Source organism: Tinamus guttatus, unplaced genomic scaffold, assembly GCF_059628265.1.
Source record: "Tinamus guttatus ecotype Peru unplaced genomic scaffold, ASM5962826v1 Tinamus_guttatus_pri_ptg000226l, whole genome shotgun sequence".
Taxonomy (NCBI): domain Eukaryota; kingdom Metazoa; phylum Chordata; class Aves; order Tinamiformes; family Tinamidae; genus Tinamus; species Tinamus guttatus.
This window is the reverse complement of record NW_028288760.1, coordinates 1,624,822-1,648,195: the sequence shown is the minus strand read 5'-3', so window position 1 is coordinate 1,648,195 and position 23,374 is coordinate 1,624,822. Positions and strand designations below refer to the sequence as shown.

Here is a 23,374-nt window from a genome sequence, read left to right as displayed (position 1 = left end):
TTTATGAGTACTTGAAAAACAATAACTCTTATGAGTCTTATAAGCAGAAGCAGCCTAATTTTTATTTATTTATACTTCTCTCCAGAGCTATCTTGAGGGATAAGGAAGGATATAGGCAATGTTCCAGAGAAAAATGCAAGACTATTGCCATATATTGGAGTGGTTCTTTTTCTTGCACAGGGCTTGGTTCCTAGAGGTCCAGCAACAGTCTTGCTGTTGTGGCCAGAATAGGTGCTGATTTATCTCACAGGATAATCTGCTTGGTTTTGTCAAATACTGACTGTTCTTCCTTCTTTTATCTGTTCCAATCCACTGCACGGAAATGATCTTCCTGCCTATCTAGTTTGACTACATGACACACTTTTTCTCTCATAGCAAAGTATGTGTCTTACTCTATTTTAAAGGTCTTCTGTGGCCACCTCTAGCCCCTTTTTTCACTTTCTCTACACCATACAATCTCTTGTGGGCTACTCCTGCAGTTTCAAAAGCAATTTCTTGGCTGTCAGATTGACCATGGGACAAATTCTCGCCATCCTTTTAGAAAGGTCAGATGCAGCTTGGTCTACCTATTCTGTATGGCAACATTAGCTCTGACCAGGAGAAAAGGGGAGGACTGTACTGTATTTTTTTTCGTTATTTCTTAAAAGATCAATTGCATTTATGTACATACAAGCCCAAGTCAAAATGCAGATCTGTTGGTATGAATGAACCATCTACAAGCTTGTGCTCTACTGCCTTTAGATTTCAGTGGTTCTGGCAACAGCATTTCTGCAAAATCCTATGTCATCTCTCCCAGGGAGATTCTGCAGCAGATTTAGAGTTACAGCTCTATCCCTTTGAGTGCATAGAAAAAGTCTAGTCCTGGGCATGTTTAAGGAACTTGAGATACTCTGGTGATTCTGAGGAGTTGTCTTGAATAGCCTCATCTGCTTCCAGTGGGGCTGGCAGTGCTTAGTATGTCCAATTCTAGCTGCTTTGAGTTGCTTCCACAAAATAGATGGTCCTTTCTTTTGAGATACAAAGCAAGGACTCTGCTCTGCTCCCCAGCATCACAGCAGAATAGAAACTCCTAGCTTGCCTGTAAAATCGCTAATAGCGTTCAGAAGAGGAAAAATCTTTTCTTTATTGGTTTCACTTGTGACTCTTCCTGTGTAATTGTTGCTGCACACTCCCTTACTAAATGTTACCCGTGCAATTAAAACATTAATCCGCATAATGATTCCTAGGCTGGTGACATCTCTTGCAAATGTACAGATCTTGGGGAGGGAAAGAAAAAAAAAAAGAAAGAAAGCTAAGGGAAGGGATTTTGAAATAAAAAGTTGGAGGCAGCATTGTCCTGCTTTGAGAAGCCACCAGGGACAGGCCACTGATCTGCCTCCTGCTTCAGCTGACCCTCACCAGCAGATGGGCACCAGGATGGGAATGCCCCTGTGAGCAAGGGATTTAACGGAGCTTTATTTCAGGAAGAATAGCCTGATTAGCTGATAAAGAGCATGTAAGATGGTATGGGGTGGGCTTTGATGTGTTGCTGGCCCAGCAGGGTGTCAAGCTATGACTGACAGTAGCGTGTCACAGGATTACTTGGCCTGAACAATGCCTCTCTCTGTTCCTGTGATGTTGCTACTCTGTTAGAGCTACTTTTTCCCTTGTCACACACCTCTTTTAGATGGCATTCCTCCTCCCCAAGTCTTCATCCCATTATAGTACAGACAAGCTTAGGATACAGTAGTCGTTTACGCACAGGATGCGTGGGGTTGGGGGGACATGGAGGTCCCCCCATAGAACAAATGCTGTGAGAGTGATTTGAAAGCTCATTTGCACGTGGGGTGGATAATTGCAGCTCGGGGAAAGTGGGCAGACTTTGCACAGCTTCGTCACGGCTCGTGCTCCAGATTTCAAATCTGGGAGCATCTGGAAAGTTAAGGCCCTGCAAAATAGCCAAAGTTGTGTCATGCAACAATTGTTCTTGCCTATGAAACTTGTTTCTAATTAACTTTCTCTGCATGTGCTTGGAGAAGAGGGAAAAAAAAGAGGGGGAGGGTCAGAGAAAGAGGATGTATTAGTATTTATAGGATAGTTTAGAAAAAAAAAAAGTGAGTGTAGAATCAGATTTGGTATCTGCCAGCATAAATTCAAGATAGTGCTATTAATTTACAGAGAATTACTTTTGATTTCGCACTGACAAAGCAGGGAGCAAAATTTAGCTTGCTATTTAGAAGACAAATAGTTTTCAATTGTAAAGTGCAAGGCTTGAAATGATAGCAGCATAGTCACAGAGCAATCTTTTTAATTATATTTCTCACGTGATACCGTGGGTGTTGGTTGTCGTATTACGCGTTGTGGCCAAACATTTGATACTTGTTTTTAATCAGCCTGCACACTAAAGCCTCATCTGTCAGCACCTGCCCTGAGAATAAAGAGCAGGCGGCCCAGGTAGAGAACAGGGTAAAGGGGATCATTAAATGTTTCCTTAAGAGAACAAAGAAAACTTTTCATTTCTTTTCACGTCTCCTTTTGTGCTTGCTGCCTCCTTCCAGAGCCTGCTTGGGGAAGGTGAGATGGGAAGCCCTGGCAGCCAGGTGTGTGATGGTTCTCAGTGCTAAAATGTGGAAGCAGCCCCTTCCTGCTGAATTCACGTGTAAAACTGCTTCTTTTCATGTATTTTTTTTTAAAAACTTCTTTGTGCAACCGAACTGTCCCCTTAGCTGTTTTCTCCTTGCGGAACTTGATCTGAAGACAGCAAAATAATCACTCGGGATCTTTTTGAAAGGTGAAATGCTGTATTTATTTAAGAGATGAGCACATGAACAGGATACTGTATATTAAGTTACAGTAGATCAGCTTAGTAAGTGTCTGTGCTCATGCTTTTACTGAAGGGTAGGGGCAAGGAAGCTGATCCCACTTCCACTGAGGGATTAACTGTCTTTCACTTCAGCGAAGCAGCAGGCCCAGGAAGTAGCTGCTGGAGAAATGTGTCTTGTTGACTCTTCACAATGTAGAAGCCAAAGAGCTCCTGCCATTTCACCCAGCATCCCTGTACTGTGCAGTGTTTAGCACTATGGATCACTAGGGCTTTACGGGACTCCGTGGGGGACTGAGGGTATCTTCTCCCCCATTGATGTCCCTGGAAGACTGGTGTTTGTTCCCAAAGGATTTCACCATAATGGGGAGTCACAGCTTAATTTGCCAGGTTTGTGAGACCATGCAAGTACAAAGAAAGGCAGAAGTCTTTAAGTTCAATAGATTCTATGGATTCTCATTGCTACAGGATGTCTCTAAAACCAGGAATGCTCAGAAGGATTGAAGGGCATAAGGAATACTCATAGTTGTGAGTAGAAGAGGTATAAGAAATGGGTATAGTTAATGTGAAATTTCCTGATACTTCGGAGTTTAACCTGAACTCTTAGCTCATGTGGGATCCAGGTAATGTGTTCCAGGATGCTTCTGTTTAAGGGAGTCAATTTACATCATCCTTGCATTGCCTTTCAAATTGTGTCCGGAGGATTGTGCAGATTTATCTTCTGAATTCTTCAGCATTAGTGCTCCAGTAAGATCTTGCTGGGAGATTTACCCTGTAAACCCAGCATATCCTCCTCTGCATGGCTAGGGCAGCACTCCTTTGGGCAAAAGCTTTTCACCTTCATCCCTCACCATCTTTGAACTTCTTGGCATTGGTAATCTTGAAGAGAGTCATGCTTCTAACAGCAGTGCTTGCAGACCAAGGCTGCAGCTGGGTCCCTCCGTGCAGCAATTGTCTAATCATTAGGAGCTGCTTGCCTGCCAGGTTTTTCTGTGGTATTTACAGCTTTTCTAATATCACTTAATTAGTCAAAATGCAAGTTTGGAATTGTGCCCATCAGAATTTTTACTTGTTGGGGGCATTTTGCTTTAGAAAGCTAAGATGGACCCCAAGTAAGGGCATGAACTTGTGCTCTGGAGTGCAATGGGACCCAAAAATTGGAGGGCAATAAATGCCTGCTGGGAAACGTTGCCTAAACTGTTTTTAAGAAGGCAGTTTGAGGACACAAATGAGTCCTGCTTACAACATTGTGATGTTACGAAGTGTCCTTTTAGGAGATTAAAGATTTCTAATTTTAAAGGATTTTAAAATGTGATTGCTATGAACACACAATGCCCCTTATTGGTGTCCTGTTCCCGCATAGAGCCTTCGCTCTGTCCTTCAGGGAAATAATGAGGCTTGCACACTGAGTTGGGAAACTTCTGTGCTCTTTGGTGCCCACCCAGAACAAGCAGCCCTTTCTAACTGAAATATATTCTGTTCTTTTGCCTAGGGAAGAGCTTGACAGAAACAAGAATCTTGGGAGGTCACCAGCCTCCCTGTTGCACTTTCATCCTCTCTGCACAGGGTGCAGACAGACCAGGGGATGGTAGTGAAAATGAACTTGTGTTCTTTCTGTATAGCTGAAATACAACTTTCTTGTGCTTGTAAAGTGGGTTTCGCTGCTAAGGATGTCTTGGTATGAAGATTTCTGTGTTCTGACTGGACTGGAAGAGCACTTAATGCTTGATATGATTGGGTTGTAATTTTCCCTTCATCTTCCCAAGCTAGTATTTGTATCAGCTGATAACAGAGTATCTAGCCCATCTGTTGACTTGTCGAGAGCAGTGCAGGATTGCTGATAAATTTCTTGCTCCCACCCTCCACAAAAACGACAAAAACCAACCTGAACAGGGTTGCGTTGGCTGCAGATGGCTCATCCAGCACCGTAAGTAGAAAAAGCAGGTGTTGCAGCAGCCTTGGCCCAGAGGTAACCCAGCTCTGTTGCTGGCACAACTTCAAAGAGCTGTTGGAGGTGCTGTCAGGCAGATTGATAGTGCGATCTGTGTTGAAATGTTTTCTGATAAATGAAACAGCCTACTCCATTCTCCTCCAAAGACACACCATGAGTTCTAGGTCTGTGCATCAGGACTTTACACTCCCTCTTCTTCAGCTGGGGCCATCTAGGAGTGCCTTTGGTTGCAGATGTTGTGAGTTGGTGAAAGGTTAACCAACAGTTGCTGCACTGCATTGCACCAGCATTGCCCATAGCTGGAGACAAAGGAACAACCAGCAGTGTCAACCAAGTTGAAGGAGAAGTTCCTGAGATCAACCTTGCTCACCGTTCAGGTAAAAAGACCATCAGAGACCTCCTCCGAGCTATCAAATGATGTCCAAGAAACCATGTGTGTATGTGTACGTTAATCTGGTGTGCAGGAATTTTTGGCTCAGAGATCAGCTTGTGATACAGATCTCATGAAGCAAACATGTCCATGAAACAAAATCATACAGTTATAGCATTGAGCTGAAGATGAAAAATGGCATCAGATACTCATTCCTTTTCTTTCCATTGCCACTTAGTCTTTTCACACCTGAAGCTTTGATAATCTTTATATTCAGAAACATAATTCATATTTTATAACAAATCTAATCTTGATTAAAAAATAGCTGGGCAAACTTAAATCATTCTTACGATCTTACCTGTAATGAGAGACAAATGGAAAGTTATATAGAAACAGAATAGCTTGGAGATGTTCTTCTACCTCTTCCGTTTGTGCCTTGGAGCTGTCTGCAGGATCTCAACTGTATTGAACACACTCAAATCTTATTTTAATATACATATCCTGGGCTTTTTTGGCAGTAGTATAGTTCCTCATGTCTGAGGTTTCCCTGGTTCTGTGTTACTCCGGCATTTTGTTAGTGATTATGGAATGTAAATGATGATGTTTTCAGCACTCACAAAACCATCTGTTGCCCAAGATGCATGGAAGTCACAAGTTGAGTGTGTTGAAGATGTGCTGGATCAAGGACGTCAACAAAGAGGGACTCGGTGGTGAGTTAGTATCATGTGGCAGAGCAGAAGACAGAGCTGAAGACAATAGAGGATTTCAGGCTAATCACCCGCGATGCATTTGCCTATGTTTTTTTAATAAGGTGAATGAAGATTTGCCCAGAATTTGTAATGATGCTGTGAGCAGAGCAAAGAGGTGAGAGCAGAGGGACCAGAAGAGGAGACCAGTTCATAGCATTAGATTTCCTTAGAGGTGGAGGGCTGGGCAATGCCAGAACCCCTGCTGATTGCTGTGGCTCCTGCATGGGATGTGGGAGCTCTGCAAGGGGCTCTGCAGGTGGAGGTGAAAGGAAACTGAAGCTGATGAAAGCAGCAGAGGAAGAAAAGAACTGTATTCTCTTTCCTTCCCTGGTTATATTTTCCCTCTTGTTTCTCCCAGATGCTCCTCGCCCACCTCTTCATCATTCAGTGATGTGTTTAGCAAGATTCATGAGTTTCTCCTTGCGCTTAAAGAGTGAATAAATTATTCCAGGATGCCAGTTTTCTGGGGGAGGGCAAAGCTTTTTTGTCTTTAGAAATCTGGCTCTGGCCTGGTGTTTCCTGGCCTTTCAGCATAAACCAAAGTCATATGGGGACTGCTCCTCTGTTTCCTTGTTGCCTGTCTGCAGAGGCCCTTGCTACAAGCTTTTGTGAGGTTGAAATTTAATTACAGGTGTACACAGGCAGCTGTAAGCTTGAGTCTTTTATTCCTTGCTCTGTTGTCCATGAGGAGAGGAGGTTTCTCAGACCATACCAAGCAATTACTAGTTTTTCTGTCTTCCCTCCCTCCCTATCCAATGCATCTTGGCCTTCTTTTGATAATGAGGTGGTTACATGGACCCTGGGGTGACCCATTTGTTTAGCCTGCGCCTGGGATACCTGGCAATGCTGGTAGCCCTGGTCTGCCAGCTCTGTGCTGTTATCTTTCGAGGCCTGGTGGGGCTGAGCATGTACCTCAAAGCAGTGCTTGGGTCTAGGGTTAAGCAGAGGCCTTGCAAGTGCAGGCACGGTGTGTCCCCAGCTGAAGACAAGGTGATGCAGACTCTTCTCTGCCAGTTCCTCCTATCAGTTCCTATGAGCATTTTATGGGAGTCCTGGTACCCCAGAGCTAGTGTAAGAGGGGGATAGAAAAGGAGCAGCCCAGTGGTGGGCTATTTTCTCAGTCATTCCCTTCTCATTTAAACCCTGCTGAAATCTTGACACTGCTGTATATCAGGATGGGTCAGTCATCAGTGAAGCTTTTTTTCCTGCAGGTTCCTTTTCATGGCATTCTTTCATTCTAGTTCTCCACCTAAACCCTGATGGTTGTTTTAGGAAGGAGGAATTTCAAGGGCTGTGGATTTCTCTGCCCGTTATCACCGTGGTGTGTCCTCATTAGGGCTCGCTGTTCTGTGGTACCTAGACAGGAGATCACAGAAGGAGACGTTGACAGTCCATGTGTTTACCCAGTGATGGGAACATGGGTTCTGTCGGCGTTACAGAAGCATCTTATATTTACAAGCCCTTTTTTGAAGCTCTTTGCCACAGTATCCAGTGTCACCACATTTCTTATTAGCATTGCACTTGTTTTTAGCATCGCACATGTTTTAGCAACGTGGAGAATACTGTCCTCCTGGGTTATGAGGCAGGAGAACAGACACGAAGCACCAAGAGGTTAACCACCTTCCCCAGGAATGCTCAGAGTATCAAGGTCTTGATCCAGCTCCTTCCCTCCTGTCGTTGCCTGCTCTAGCAGAGCCCTGGAGACTTTCTGCAGTTGAGCAGAGAGGAGTCAACACAGTAAGACTCCGAATCCGACCAGGGTCCCTGACCTAGTGAATTTGCCCAACGTGCCCTTGCTGGAGGTTGTCCCTGTTGCCTGTGGCTCCTGCATGCTGTGGGTGACAGCTGCAGCAATATTCATCTTTTTTTCCTTTCAGTGATTAACACGGGTGTCCCAGGTCCATTGATTTCCGCAGCTCTGGTCTGGGGAGAAACCTCCCCTTTTCCTGCCTCCCTGCTTTTCTGTGTGCAGCTGATCACCGTAGCAGGGGGTATTGATTTACTAATTGGGCAATGATTTCTCCTGATTGATAATAAAGTGTTGGACAACCTTCCCGCTGAGCTGAAACTCAGCCCGGCAGCTACCAGTGGATTACTTGTCCTCGGCAGCAAATAGTTCCCTGTTGTTAAGTAAACTGATCTGTTGCCTGGTAACCCTCGAATTACGGTAGTAAAGGCTTGGAGTGTCAAAGAGAAACTTCATCGGGTGGTGGAGGAGACTGAGCAAAGAGGCTGCAGCGAGGCCAGCTGAGGGTCCCCCTTGAGCTGGCGCTGTGCGGGCACCTGTAGCTTGTGCCGTGCGGGAAGGCAGTGGAATGTGGCACGTTTTCTCCTGGAGGTGTTGCAGGTATGGCTTTGTGGGTGCACATCCACTTCGTTAGCCTTGAGGCTGTCTTGGGGTTGATGGTTATCTCTTTGGCTTGGTTCCTGTGGGTTCAAGCAGGGCAGAGACTTTGCATCTTATTCCTCCAACCCCAACCAGAGCTTGGGCCTGGCAAGTTAGAGTGAAATCGGGGATTACACTAAGGTGTCAGAGTCTTCTCCCTGCACCTTCTGGGCTCCTTCTCCTAGGGCAACACTCTTTTCCAAGGTAGTTCATCACAGTGTCCTCTAATCATTCTGGTGCTTCCTTCCAAACCCACACCTGCCACAAGACCTACCCAGGGATGGGGAAGCAACCTCTGGAAAAGGAGGCGAGAAAATATGCCAAAGGTTTGCTGTCCTTTCTTCATGTGTTTGGCCTGTTGAATGAATTAGTCCCTTGCTTCAAGGGACTAGCCATCCTAGCCTGGAATGCTTTATCCTCTTGTAATCCCCAGCACGTTCCTGGATTCCTGTAAAGCTTCAAGATCCCTTACTTTGTATTGCAATAAAGACAAGTCTTGGATGTGCAGACCCCAGTAGATGAGACCCCGTTGTGCTCGGGGCTGTAAGGAACACCAGGTTCTGCCGTGGAGAGCTGCAGTCTAAGTAGGTAAGAGAGGGTGATAACAGCAGGAACGAGGACAGGATTTGCCCAAGGTCACAGAGCAGACGGTGGCAGAACTTGTGGGGGGAAAAAAAAATGCTGAGTGGGTTTATGTATTTATAGCCAGCAATTTAGGGCTGCAGGGAGATCCATGTTGGAGCGTGGTGCTGGGCAAAATGCAGCTACCTTTGCAAAAGGCAGTCTCTGGAGAGGACGGCTGCAAGGTGCATGTGATACCTGCAGGACACTGCAAGAGGAGAGCCCAGTAGTTTTACACTCTTGAAATATTTCCTTTTCCTTTCTCTATTTTTTTTCTTTCTTCCTTTGCTTGTTTGTTTGCATTTTGTTTTCAAGCCCTGGATATAAGCTCTGTTTATAAAATGTTTCCATTGTTCAGTGTCTTAAGGCTGTTAAGGTTTTTTTTTATATTATTATAATTTTCAAAGTGCTGTGTCACCTAATTCATCAGCCTTCAGCGCAGAAGCTTCCCTCCTTCTCCCCGCCACCCCTGCACGAGCATTTGTACAGAACAAAGGCTTGCTTTTAAAAACGGCATGATATTTTGCCACCTTTGTGAAAACCTGTCACAACAATATCTAATTTTGCATGAGACAGAATTTCAAATCAAGCCTCAAGAAAAGGAAGCTGCTCTTCTGCTAATGCGCAAATGTCACTTTCCGCAGCTGTAAAATCCGTAACCCACCTAGCAGCGTCTGGGAGGGAAGGAAATCTAATTCCTGTTCCCTTCCCTCTGCCCAGGTCTGACCTTCCCAAAGGCAAACGTGGCAAGACCCATGGCAAGAGTCGCCTCGCTGAGATCTTGCGCTCCGAATATTCCAGTGGGATGGACACTGGGGTATCCAAGGTCAAGAAGAAGAAAAAACAGAGAAAACCTGGCAACCAGGAGAATCCAACATAAGCCGGGACCTTCCAGTCATTTGCTGTGAAACCTGCTGGAGGGCCTCAGCCGGGGGCCGGGGTGACCTGCCAAATAACTGAGGACGGCTTCAATTTATCAGGCAAATATGGGAGGGATCTTGGGGGAGCTCAGCCTCCTCCCCCTTGCTCCATAGCTCCAAGTGGAATTGAATCCACACACGTCCTGTTGCACTGCTGCGTTTAAGTGCAGCTTCCTGAAGATGTATCGTGTTTCTAAGATTTCTTTGTAAGGAAAATAAAAGAGATTAAGTATGGGTTTTGGACCAACATCTATTTGTTATTAAAATGAGACAAATCTATTAGCAATGTTAAGAAATACCTTCTTATTTAAAAGAAAAAAAAAAGTCCTATTTAATAGTGTTCCTATTCCTGTAGGAACACTCTGGGCTGTGTTTGGTTGTTTAATTTAAACTACAGAAAAAAAGTATTAAAATGTTTCCAGGTGCAGGTTTAAGAGGAGAGGAAGCTGCTCTCCCCGCGACATCAGCCAGTGGGATGTTTCTGCTCCTGTCTCAGGTAACGTAACCATGTTGCTGTCGCCATCTCTCCTGTCCTTTGTACATTGGTGCAAGGTCTGTCCTGGGTATTGGCCATTAATGTTTCCAGATGTTTCCAGGTCCTCTAAGGCGTCTCCTTGATTTTAGTGGGACCGGTAGGACTGCGGAGAACTCGGAGCAATGATTCAGGGTCCCTTAGGGACAGAACTTAATGCCAAAACGCTTATATGTTTAGGAATGAGCCTTGTTGCTGTCGGAAGGAGCCAGAGGTAGAATCCAGCAATCTCCAAACTTTTCTTTTGCCTGCAGCGTATTGTCATCCCTAATTATGTAACGCAGGCTACGAGTGAATCGTCTCCCCTCTCTGAACGTTAAAGCCCTTGCAGAGTCTAGCTAACACTTGCCAGCAGTAACCCCGGCTTTGTAACGTCAGGAGCCCTTGTGATAGGGCTAAACCTTGAGCTTTGCTTCTGGAGTATGGCCCAAGCTCATGGATTTCACTTCTTGCTTCTCCCTGTTTTCTTTTTTTTTTTTCTTTTCAACAAAAAAGTGCAGAGTAGTGAGAGTAGAACCTGCTGGGAGCTCTTTTTGAGGATGGGCCCTAGACATGCTGAGATAAACTCATGGCCCAGTGCATTAAAGGTGATCGGAGCTGTAGCACAGTCATGGCAAAACTCCCCTTGGGTTGGACAACTCGGAGAGTAGGTGCAGGAGAGGAGGGAGACCAACACATACCCTGAGGTCGGTGCCACCCTCGTGCTTCCCCAGCGCCTCCCGGAACAGCACACACTGGAAAACAGCACAAAGCAGCCCACGTACAACTTGCTGTTGCCTGCAGGTATCTTGAGAGAAGCCCGTGGGTGCCAAGTCCAGCACGTTGCTCAATCCAGGACCAGAAGGTGCTGCAATACAGGGGCCGCTTCAGGCAGCCAAAGAAACGGCCAAGAGCACCGAGGGGAGCGTGACCAGGTAAAAGTGATACCGTGGGTGAGGACAGGGTTGACAGCACCTAGTACTGGGCTGTAGTGAGTCAGTCTAGGGAGCGAGAAGAGCGAGCAGCCCAAAAGTATTTAATTTCTCCACTGAATGTAACTTTTGAGAACCAAAATGGCTTTTGTTCCTGGCAGGCAATTAAAAGAGTTTTGCAGGTTTAAATGCAGGAGGGTTTTGAACATCTGGGCATGAAGGATGATTAGAATGTTGCAATATGAAGTTAGCCTTACTTTTACAGAGACAGAGTTGTTTGCATTTATTAGATTAAAATAAAAAAAACAAGCCCACATGATTTTATTATGATTACTGTTTGGAAGGGTAATCAGGTTTAAGGCAAATGTCAACTTAAACAGAGAAGAAACCCCTGAGGATGAAAATGACTCAGAGAGTGATGCAGAGAGTTTAAGTTGGGAAGAACTGATCTTGTGCATAAGGAGAAAAAATATGACCTTCTCCTTGCTAACTGTCACATATGAATTAATAGGACTATTGGCAAATTCATAATAATAGGAATAAAGCCCAGCAGCACATCAGTCTGACTTTAGGAAGTTTTATTGCTGTCTATGTTAACTGAGCACGTAATGGTACAAATGATTATGATGAATAGCGAATGATTAATCTTAGAAAACCAGAATGCCTTTTTATTTCAGCTTCACCATCTTTAGCAGGTAGATCTGGATTGCTAAATTACTATGAAAGTGAAGGGGAGAAGATGGTTAAAACAGGAAAAATAAAGTAATAAATGCATGCACACCTGAAGCTAAGCCTGATTTGCTCGTAATGAACTTGAAGTCCTTTCTGCAAATGTGTTTGAATTGCAGCTAGGAGAGCAGGAAGCAAATTCTGCCTTTACTTACACTTCTCCTGCTGCAGATTTGCTCTATTCCAAGCTGGTTTCATCCTTGTGCCTCTACCTCACTGGGGATGAACTTAGCAGCCTTGGAGGTGGTTTGAACTCCACGCAGACCATCTCCTCAATTAACCACAGGTCAATTAACCAGGTTGGGGCTCCTGGCGGGTGGGAGCCGTGCGAACAGGATGGGCGCAGGAGGAGCTGGGGCCCTGGCTCGTCCAGCACCCACGTGTGCAGGAGCTGCTGCAGGTTGTGGGTGCTGACGGCCCCGTCCCAGCACGGAGCACAGGGAGGTTCCCGCTCACATGGAGGTACGTGGGGCTGGAGGGACGTGGGGATGGTTCTCTGCAGAGTTGGGGTCGGCTGGGTGAACCCACAGCGTTGTTTACCCACGCAGAGGGTGGGTTTTTTGGGTTGCTTTTGTGTCTTCATCGTGGCTAACGCCGTGGGCCTTGCGGCCCTGCAGCTTGGAAGCTTCCAAGTTTGGCTTGGGAACAGCAGGACTAGGGAGCTCTCAGCTAACACTCCCCGTGTGTCAGACCCAGTGCCCCTTCGAGGTCGCCCTCTCACGGCTCCTCCGAGCCCTGCTCTGTGAGTCCTGCCTCTCCGGGACGGCTCGGGGCCTTTCTCCTGCCCAGCTCCAGGCCTGCTAGCTGGGAGCTGCGTTGGTGTCTCCAGCACCAGCCCTTGGTGCTGCCGACCAAGGGCTCCGGCTCCTCGCGTGAGTGTCTCGACAGTCCTAAGGGCTCTCTGCCCCTTTTGGGAAAGGCCCCTGGATGCTCCAGCTGCCGGGCTCGGATCGGTGCTGGTGGAGGAGGCTTCCCCGGCACGGCAGGGAGCCAGCAGCCGTGCGGAGCAGTTGTGCTGGTTTCTTGGGCTTGGGCACATTGGTGGGTGGATTACAGAAGCAGAGTTCAGGGCCCTGTTTGTCCTCGGGGTTGTGGTCCTGCTCGAAACTACACCAGAGGCAGAGGATGGTCCTCGAGGACACGTGCTGGGCTCCCCATCTTGCTCTGAAACGTTCCCCCTGTGCCGGGTGGCTGTAGCTGTAGGACCCTGGTGGGTCCTGTGGTCTCTCCAGCTGGACACGGGGTTTCAGTCTGTCCCCGCGCACAAGCTGGGGCTGGGGCTGGTCCTTGAGCAGGTTCTGAGCCAGGCGAGATGCGGAGAAGTCGCTGTTCATGTGGCCGGTTCTGTGACAAGAGCCTGCAGTGTGCGGACTCTTCCCTGGAGTGATTTATTGTGAAGCTGGCGTTGCTCTGCGCTGCCAGGAGAGCATCCCGGAGGAGGCAGCTCCAGCCTCAGCCTCCCCTCCGCTCTCCCCTTTCCCGAGAGCCCCGGCAGGGCTGTTCCCCCTTCCCTGAGCTGCAGGTTCCTTGGGATTCTGGCCCCTTGGCCCAGGCTCCAGACCTTGTTGCTGCTTCCCAGCGCTGGTCCAGGCCCACTTTCACCAGGGGAGTTTACGGCGTCTTCCAGATGTGAAGTGGCAAATTTAAATATTGCAATTACAGCCGTGTAGCAGAGCCTTGTACTTCATTAATGTAAGAGAAGGAATCTGCTAAGGCTACAAGGACAATTAAATATTAGAGAATGTCTTTGATTCACATTCCTGCTGTGTAAATGGAAGGAAGGTTGCTCGATGTGCCTTGCCTTCGCGCTCACAAAATGAAAAGCACACCCACTGCAAGTTGTCCTTTGATAGATTTTTAATATGATTTTAAAGAGTTTTGTTTGGCCTCATTCTTATTCAATGAGATTAATTTAAAGCACTTATCCCCTGGGTTTAAGTCAATCCATGTAGGATTTGGGACGGGGTTTGTTGCCCGGGGAGGGGGTTTGTTTGCAGGCCTCGCTGAAAGACTCCTTTCCCACTTCATTAACCCAGAGCTGGGAGCAACCCGCCCCCCTCCTTCCTCCTCCTCCTCCTCCTCCTCGTCGCCGCAGCCCGGGCCAGCGGATTTACCAAACTCCCCCATTCACATGCAAAGGCCCGGCCCGCTGCACAAAGGCCGGCGCTGCCCCCCCGAGCTCCGCTCTGCGTTTCGCGGAGGCCCCCGAGGACCCTCCGCACGGGGCCGAGCTCCCGCCGCCGCCGGTACCGGGCCGGGCGCGGAGCCCCCGGCGCGCGGGGGGTTTGCGGGGCCGGCGCTGGGTGCCGGGGGGCTCCGCGGCCGCCCGCGCGGGGCGGAGGGCAGGGGGCTCAGCCCGCAGCCCATCTGTCGCCTCCCCGAGACGGCGGCCGCTCCCAGGCTGGCCCGGGCAGCAGCTGCCGGGCTCGCTGGCCGCGGCCGCCTGAGCGACGCTTTGAAAGGGTGGAAACAATCCATTTTGCGAAGCGATCATTTAAAGCACTTAGGCAATTATACACTTAAGAGGAGCGTTAATAATTCAGCAGCGGCGCGGCCCGGGCTGCGCCCGCCCGGCCCCCCCCGGCCCCGCGTGCCGGCACTGCGGCCGCGGGACCCCCGGCGCCTCGGGGGGACTTGAGAAAACTTCGCTTTGCTCTGCCCTGTCCTGGGCCGCCAGAGCAAACAAGCGCGGGGGAAGGAAGGCCGGGGGAGACGAGACCCGTTTGTTTGTAAAGAAGTTTATTTCCACATTAAAAAAAAAAAGAAAAGAAAAGAAAGAAAAAAAAAGAGCGCGAGAGAGAGCGGGAGCCCGAGCTCTGCGCTCCCCCCGCACCCTCTGCCCCGGCCGGGCCGGGGCTCCGCGTACAGACTGACAAGAATCACTTACACAAATACGCCCTTAGGGTTCACAAATAAATAATTCATATACATTTTGCGCACGGTATTTACATTTCGCAACTTCTTTTTTTTTTCCTTTTTAAATTATTTTCTTTATTTTTTTTTCTTTTTCTTTTTCGAGTTTCGGAAGTCCCAAAGTCTCGCCTCGCAGGCGACTACCGGACCGGGCAGACCGGGACCCCTCGGCCCTGCCCGGCGGCGGGGCCGGTGCCCGCGGAGCCGCCCCGGGACGGGGGGTTCCAGGCGCCGGGGAAGGGGGGCCGGGCAGCGCCCTCGGGGCCTCCCCGTGGTCCCCGCCACCCCCGGGGCCAGGCGGCCTCTGTCCCCCCGCACTTGCCCGGGTGGGGGCAGAGGGGCAAATCTGTCCCCCCTGCGGCAGCGCCGGAGCCCCCTCGGCGGGGCCGGGGCCGGACGGGCCCTGCTCGTGCTGCAGCCCCAGGAGGGGGGCGGCGGGGGCAGCATCCCGTGCCCCCCGCGGGAGCAAAACGGGCCCCAGGAGGCGACTGTCCCGCCAAGGGGTGGCGGGGGCGGGGGCGGGGAGCTGCCCTCCTCGGCACTGCCAGACCTTGTCCTTCACTTCTTGCATTCGTTATATATTAAAAAAGTGGGGCTGTCTCATATAGATATATATATATTTGGAGGGGGGGCGGGAGCGGGAGTCTGTCGCTTGCTCGTGGCCCCCGCAGGTGGGGGTCGCCCCCGTCCCGCCCCCCCCCCCGGCCCGGGGGTGCCCGGGGGCGGCCGGGGAGCGCGGGGCTCACCGGGGCTGCGCGGCCCGGGGCAGCACCCCGGGCAGCGGCGGCAGGGGCGGGGGGGGGTCGCTGCCGCCCTGCAGTCCGTGGATGAGGATGCGGGGCACCAAGGGTCTCTGTAGGGCCGGGGGGGGCGCGCTGGGGCCCCGGTACAGGTAGAGGGCGGCGCCGGGGTCCAGGTTGGAGACCAGGCTCTGCGGGTAGAAGTAGGGCGAGGGGAACATGCGCTGCAGGGCGGAGTAGTTGCCAGCCTCAGCCAGCAGCTCCAGGCCCACCGCCGTCTGCCTTTTCCACTTGGTCCTGCACGGGGGGGACAAGCCGAGACACGCGGTTAAGGAGAGAGGGATGGGGATACTCCCAAAGCAGCTGCTCGCCCCGTCTGCCCGCTTCGTGCACCCACCCCTGCCCCGCTAACCCCCTGCATCCCCAGACGGAGTGCGGCGGGTGTGGAGGGGGCTCAGCCCCCGTTTTGGGGGCGAGGAAACGCTCACGAGCCCCTGAGCGCCCTGTGCCGCCCGCGACCCTCCCAGCCCCAAATTAAATCGCCGAGTGTGAACGATGCTGCGTAAAATGTGAGCAACATTTTAGTTCTCTCCTTGCACGCAGGTTATAGATTACAAATGATACATATTACAAATACATATGTATCCTCTGTATTATATATGCGACCCCGTGCTCGGCGGCTCCCGCGAGCGGACCGGGCCCGGGCCGCCCAGGAGGTCCCATTTTTGCGTGTATATATATACATATGTATAAATATATATTTAGCTAATCTCCCCAAGCCCCAACGTCCTGGCGGGTCCCTGATCTCTGCAGCTCGCCAAGCGGGACTGGATTTTTTTTTTTTTTTGGCAAGGGGTCGGTGAGGGCGGCTAAGGGTCGGGTAGGGAGGGGACGAGGTGGGGGCCGCAGTCGCGGGGGGGCTCGTTCCGTCGCGGTGGCGACGGTCGGGGCTGGGGACGGCGCCGACGGGGCCGTCCGGGTAACTCAGCTGAAGCCACCCAACATCCACAGCCCTTTTAGAGTTTTGTCGCCGAAGCGCTAAACCTATTTCCACCAGTAAATTATTCATCATAATAATAATTGTGTAATTACTGTAAGGGGCGTTAATTATTGATGCCCAACGCAGTAATTGGTATCTATTATTAATGGGCCGATGTGTTATGCTGTTGTGTTTAGCTGGAAGCCTCGGTCCTGCCTTCCCTGCCGGGGCCGGGGAGAGGGGCCCGCGTGGCTCCCCCCGGCCCAAATCCGCCCTCTCTCGGCGCCGGTTCGGGACAGGGGTGAAAGAACTTGGGGCTCTGGGGCCCACCCGGGACCAGAGCCGGGGCCGAGCGCTTCCCCTCGGGGGGCGCTTTTTAAACGCGTGTGGGGTGCGGAGCCCCTGGGTGCTATAGCGAGGTCGGGAGAGGCAGGATGGCCCCCCCGAGGCGCGGAGAGCCCGGGGCCGTGGCCCAGGCCGTACCCGGGCGGGAGGGAACGGTGCGTTTTTACCTTCTGTTCTGGTACCACGTTTTCACCTGCGTGTCGGTGAGGTTGAGCGAGGCGGCCAGTTCCATCCTGTCCTGCACGCTCAGGTATTTCTGCCGCTCGAAGCTGCGCTCCAGCTGGGCCAGCTGATGGTCCGTGAAGGCGGTGCGGGCTTTGCGGGGCTTTTTGAGCCGCACCGGGGGGCTGTCCCGGGAGCTGGAGATTTCTCGGTCTCCTTCTTCTTTCACTGGGTCGAGGGGGAGAAAGAGAGGTCAGATTAGGGCAGGAAGGGAAGGGAAGGACGCTGCGAGGGGGGAGGGTGATTCCCTGCTACAATAAACTACAGAAGAGCTCAGGTACCAAGACGGATTCCAAGAGCGTTTGCGCTGCAGACCCGTAAATTTTAACAGGGCCAAAGAGCCCATTCCGCGCCCAAGGGGGACTTGCAGGTGTCCCCAAGGCTGGTCCCGACCTGTGCCAGTCCCCAAGACCTGGCAGTAGGGCTAGAAAACCAGGAGGGAGACCGATTTTTTGGCGGGTGGCCGGAGCTGAAAGCGCTGCCTCCCTCCCCGCCGGTTCCTGCTCCTGCTCCGGGAGCTGCACAGCGGTTTGGTCCACAGATTCGCGCCCTCATTTCACCCTGGGTAGGATCCTACCCGAGTTTTATGGCTGAGAACCCAAACAGTATTCTTGCGGGGTTTTTGGTTTAGGTTTTGTTTTTCTTTTTTCTTATTTTTTTTTAATCCAAAACAAAACCAAGCCAAACGGATCGGGTGAGGCCGTGTTTCTGAAGCGGAAAATAGTGGAGGAGACGCCTCAGACTTTGCTGCCCTCCGCGCAGAGCCCCCCTCCTCCCCGCGATGCCCCAGTCCTCTCAGGGCGTGAAAGGGGCCCCCCCTTCCAGGCTTACAACGAAATGTTGAGGAAGCGGCGCCGCCAGCCCGGGCCTCTGCCGTGACTTCCCTTAAAAAAGGCGCTTGGAGGCGGATTGGGAAGCGAGGGGGTCGGTGGGTGCTCGCGGAATACGCGCTTGGCGGATCAATAAGTTACAGCAACGCGGGGAAGGGGACGGCGGGGATTTGCGCAGCAAAACATTTGTACGGTACCGGGAAAATAACCGAGCAGGGGAGAAAAAAAAAGAAAAGAGAAGAAAAAAAAAGACTCCCAAATTTAAACAAAAATATATAAACAAGGCAAAGAATAAAAAAGCAAAAAGCTCTGTCCTCGCCTTTCCCACCCTCCTAGATTATGCAGGAAAAAAAAAAGAAAAAAAAAAGAAAAAAGAAGAAGCTCCGTTTACATAAATCGGCGGCATTAGATTTTTACGAGGGTTTATGTTAAATTTCCTCGTGGAAGGTGTTAGAAGTGACAGGGCTGGAGCTGAACGCGAGTTGATTTCTCTCTGTAGGAAGACAATAATCCGGTTAATTGAGCCACCGGGGAGCGAAACCTTTCAACCAGAAATCCCGGCTCTTCCGCACAGGCAAAGCCCGGGCCGGGGAATATCCCGGTTTCGCTGCCCGGACCGGCGGTCGGGAGCGGGGGGGCACCGGCCCCGCTGCCTCCCGCGAAGGTACCGAAGTTTGCGCAGAGTTTTGCCTTGCCCGGGGGGAAACGGGCGGAGGGAGCCGAGCTTCGCCTCCCGCATCCCGGGAAAAGCGCATTCCTCGAGCCCCTCGGCCGGCCCGGTTAGGTCCCGCCGTCGGGATAAACCTCCTGTCCCGCAAAGCTCATTTTCGTTAGCGGGGGAGAGTTCCCCGTTCCGGATATCTCCCCCTGGTTATCTCTAGGTTACAAAACAGTAGTTAAATAATACTATATATATATATATATACACACACACATATATACATACACATATATATATATAACGAGTGTTTCGTCACTTTTGCATGGGTCAAATCCTGTTGGCCTCACTGCGGGGAGGCCCCAGCTTTGTAGCCCATTTCCCAGCGTAAAGTCGGGTGCATTTTGCCTGAGGAAAGGCTATTTCCAAAGCTGGAAAAAGAATTGTATTGGAACTGCGGCCATTCGTCTACTACTCTATTTAAACAGTGTTTTTTACTCCATTGACGAGAATGTTTCAAACTCCATTTAAGCAGTGTTTTTTCTCCCTTTAAACGATATTTTTAACGGGGGCTGAGGATGCCGGGGAGAAGGCGACGAGCCGGCGCTCGGGAGGAGATTTCCCTCCGAGCCGGTCTAGCAGCGCGGCCCGGGTTTCCACCACCGTCGTCGTTGCGATGATCTTCATCGCATTTGCCTAATGCGGAGTGAGGTGCTGCCGTCCCCGCCTCGGGCTCGGCTCCGGGCAGCCTTTTCTCTCCTCGTCTTAGGCTAAGGGCAACAACCGAAATGTGCCCCTGGCAGCAGAGAGCTCGGCCCGGCTCGGTGCAAAGCGGCGAAGCCGCATTTCTTTTCCTCTCCCGCTTCTCGCCTGTCTCGGCACGCCGGGAATGGGGACAAAGAGTGTAAGAATTCAGGGGAAAAATGCAGGAGACGAAAATAAAGCCCAAAGCGGGGAATCGCTGCTGCTTTCGATTCCAGACTTTCAAAACCGCGGAGCCGATTCCAGCTTTTCTCCCGCTCGCTCGCAGACCTGGCGCCAGCCCCGGGCTCTTCTCCCCGAGCAGAGGGCAGATGCACCGGGAGCGCCCGGACCGCTCCAGCTCCTGCTCTCGGCGATGATTTTTTTCCTCCCCGAAACCTCCCGGGCTTCAGCGCGGCGGCCTCGGGCGGCCTCGGGTCCCGGGGAGCAGGGCCGGGGCTCGGCCCGTCCCCATCTTCCATCCCGGTACCCCAAGTGCAGCGGCCCCTCACCGTGCCAGGACCCCCCGGCCGCTTGGACCCCCTCGCAAACACCCGTCGAACAATTTCCCGAGGTGAAAGTTTAGAGGAGGAGGATGCGGGCGGGATGCGCGAAGGCGACCGGAATAGCGAGGACCAGCAGTGCCCACCGGAGACCCCAGGCCTCCTTTGCTCCCCCTCGGCTCCGGCTGAAGGGAGGGAAAGGCCGAGCAGGGGCTGAGGGGGAAGAGAGGAGAGAACCCCGGCCCGGGGCGGGCGGCAGCCGCCTGCTGCCTCCCTCCGAAAGAATAACAGAATAACCGACACAAAAACGGCGACACAAATCCGATCTAAACACGGCGACTTTCGTATTCGTTTGTCGCTCGCAGCAGGGGAAACCCCCAGCAAAACCTCGCCGTTGTTATTTGGTGGTTGTTGTTGTTCAGGCAAAATACTCCCCCACGCCTCTCTCTCCCCTCTCCTCGCGGCCGGGAAGGGGAAAACGGCCGCATCTCCTCGCGGAAAGAACCGGCGGATCCTCCTCGGCGCCTTTGGCGAGGCCCCCCCATCCCTCTCGCCCCCGAATTTGCCCAAGTTGGCGCCGACCCCGCGCTCTTTTGGGGCGGCCGCTCCGGGCTCCGCGGAGGCTCCGCGCTCCGGGAGGCTGCGGGCCAGGCCGCCTTCGCTCTCTGCTCAAAGCCCCACGGGCCGAGCGCCTCTTACCTTTGTACTCCGAGTCCGAAGAGGAGCTGCTGGTGTTTTTGTCCATTTTCTCCCTAAAGTCCTCGCCGGGCTTGGTGGGGATCCTGCTCGCCGGCTCCTGCCCGCCGTGAGGTCCATTGGTGCTGGAGTAAGGTGCGCAGGCGGCCAGGGGCTTGCAGTCGGCCAGGATGTCTCTGATGAGGAAGGAGGAGGTGACGGTCCGGGACTGGGAGGGAGCCGAGACCTGTCCCGGCTGCAGATGCGCGTCCAGGCCCGGCCGCGGTGCCGCCGCCTCCAGACACTCGCGGCCCGGCGAGCGGGGCGAGGGGCACCCGCTGCTGCCCTCCGAGCGGGGACTCAGCTCCAGCGGGGAGCGGCCGTCGCCCACCAGCGGGTCCCCCTTGGGCACGGCCGGGCTCCCGGCCCGGTGCGAGAGGATGGAGTCGATGCCAAAGCCGGTGGAGCCCTCCATGGCCCCCGCGACGTGCCGGCCTCACACGGGCATTGGCGGCGAGGGCGCGGCGGAAGCGGTTTAATAACGAGAATTAATAACAAGCAAACAAAAACAAGGAAAAAAAAAAAGAAAAAAAAACCCGAAAGATTTTTTTTTAAGGAAAAAATAGAGCAAAGTTCAGCCTCGGGTCCAGGCAACAATTGCTGCAAGGCTCTCCGAGGCGCCGCGCGTTACATCCAGGGCTGCTCCGTCTTCAGCATCGCGCCCAGCTGCACTCACAGACAGACAGAAGGGGGGGAGAGAGGGAGGCAGAGTCAAACTTTGGAGCGGAGGGGGAGCGGAAAGGGGGGGACGGAGTCCCCCAGCCTCTCCCCGGCCCCGAGCCCTACCCGGCCGCCCCACGATAGCCCGGGCCGGTGGCGGGGCTGGGGGCAGCGCGGGGGCCGCCAGCCGGAGGCGCGATCGATAGTGAGACTTCGCAGCGCCTTAACCGCGTAATGATCCCGAAATCGACGGGGAGGGCGAGGGGAGGGCGGGGGCGGGGGCCAGCCCTGCCCCCCCCCCGCCGCGGCTCTCCCCGTCCCCGCCAGCACCGCGGACAGCGCCGGGAGGGGGGGGGACCGGAGTCAATGCGGAGTCACCCCCACCCCGGTCAACACCGCGGACAGCGCCCGGCACCGGAGTCACTCCGGAGTCACCCCCCCTCCCAACACACACACACCCCCGCTCAGCACCTCGGACAGCAGCTCCGCTCGGCGCCTTCCCCCGCGGAAATTAAAAAAAAAAAAAAAAGAAAAGAAAAAGAAAAAGGGAGAAAATGAACTTGTGTCACTCCGCTTCGGGGGCCCCGGCGCCCCCCCCACCCAGCCCGTGTGAACGCGCCCATTGGCCGGGAGGCGTTTTGGGGGCTGTCACTCCCCGGCGGCGACACCTTGCAGCTTCATTAACGGGAATTAATTGCTGCGCGGATCCCCGCGCTTTCCGGGCGGTTTCCGCCCTCTTCGCTGTCATTACCCCGCTGATGGAGCTCGTAATGGGGTGATTAGGCGCGGAACGTTACGGGGAGCGGGGGGGGTGCAACTTTCTGCTCGCCTTCCTCCCTCGCACCAGCCGATCTGCCGGGTCCTCCCGAGCTGGGAAAGTTTTCCTTAGCGTTTAAAAAAAAAAAAAAAAAAAGAAACGAAAAAAAAGAAAGGAAATAACCCCCAACCAAACCCCTCCCCAAAGCCCCGGCGCCGAGGCGGCTGCTTTGAGCCCGAGGTGAAGCTCGGAGCCAGCAATTTCGTTGAATCCCCTCGAAATCGGTTGTGAACGAGCAGCGAGGTCCTTTGGCGAGAGCAGCCCCGGGGCCAGCGCGGAAACATCGGCCCGGCGAAACGTAGCGCCCGTAGAGCGGCGCGGAGCCGCCGAGCCGGGGCCGCCGCGGGCTCCGCCGCGGTACGTACCGGAGCAGCGGGACGGGCCGAACCGCGGGCAGCGACAGGGGCACGGAGGTGGCAGCAGCCGCCGCTGAGGACGGACAGGCTGTGGCTGCCATCAGCAGTCGGGGTCGGCAACGGGCAAAGAGCATTTTCCCTCCTCCTCGGACCAAGGTATTGCCTTGGCCGAGGCTTTTTTGGGGGGGGTTTTGTCCTTTATTTCTATTTTTATTTTTATTCTGGTCGCCGATCCCTTTCTAAAAGTAACTCCGATAGCGCAGGGGGCTCCAGGCCGAACTGCCCGCCCTGATGGTGAAACAGGCTCGGGCTACTCGGGACCAGCCCGCTCCCCTTTTCCCCCTGCCCGTTTTTCCCGTCGATCCAACTGGTCCCCTCCACCCCGCCGGCAGATTTTGCTTCTGTTAATCCTTCAGGCTCCCCCAGCGCTCTCACCTTTCCCTCCGCTCTCCACGAGGGTTTATTTATTTATTTTCCCGGGGGAAAAAGCTCAGCCACCGACACGGGGGAAATGCCCAGAGCCGTGTGCGCAGCCCGGTGCCACTTTCAAGTGATGGGGGTGATTATTTCTCAAATAGTCGATTTCCTCTCCTTCCCCCCTTCCCGGCCAGGCAGCTGCATCTTGCCCCCCTTCCAAAGGCGCCCTTGGCTGGCAGCTTGGAGGCGGTCAGCGCGGGGAGCCCCCCCGGGGCAGCCCGGCTACCAGCTGTCGGGCAGCGGGGCGGGCAGGACCCGGCGGGCTCGGGGCAACCGAACAAAAGAGCTTCGGAGCGGGATAAATCCAGAGGCAAAAGCAGCACCGGCCCCGGTGCCCGCCAGCCTGGGGAATCCGCTGCACCCAACGCGGGGGGCTGCTCGTCCCTCCCCGTCCTGGCTGGGTGAAGGTCCCTGCGGCTGCTCGGCCTC

At 52.9% G+C, this 23,374-nt stretch overlaps 2 protein-coding genes across 3 annotated transcripts in view; one reads left to right on the top strand and one right to left on the bottom strand.

The window, feature by feature from the left end:
• DDX31 (DEAD-box helicase 31) overlaps positions 1–10,083 on the top strand; it is a 45,144-nt gene extending 35,061 nt beyond the window's left edge. For both annotated transcript variants that reach the window (XM_088525296.1, XM_088525295.1), the window contains exon 20: positions 9,598–10,083. In XM_088525296.1, the coding sequence (XP_088381422.1) occupies positions 9,598–9,757 (160 nt within the window). In that variant the 3' untranslated portion in view covers positions 9,758–10,083. The remainder of the gene's footprint in view (positions 1–9,597) is intronic.
• A 5,541-nt stretch (positions 10,084–15,624) lies between these two features.
• BARHL1 (BarH like homeobox 1) lies at positions 15,625–21,159 on the bottom strand. Its single transcript, XM_088525461.1, has 3 exons — positions 20,600–21,159; positions 17,114–17,336; positions 15,625–15,919 (listed from the first exon to the last, which is right to left on the bottom strand). Exons 1-3 carry the CDS (start codon positions 21,048–21,050, stop codon positions 15,625–15,627), a joined length of 969 nt encoding a protein of 322 aa, XP_088381587.1. The 5' UTR covers positions 21,051–21,159.
• Between the last annotated feature and the right edge of the window lie 2,215 nt (positions 21,160–23,374).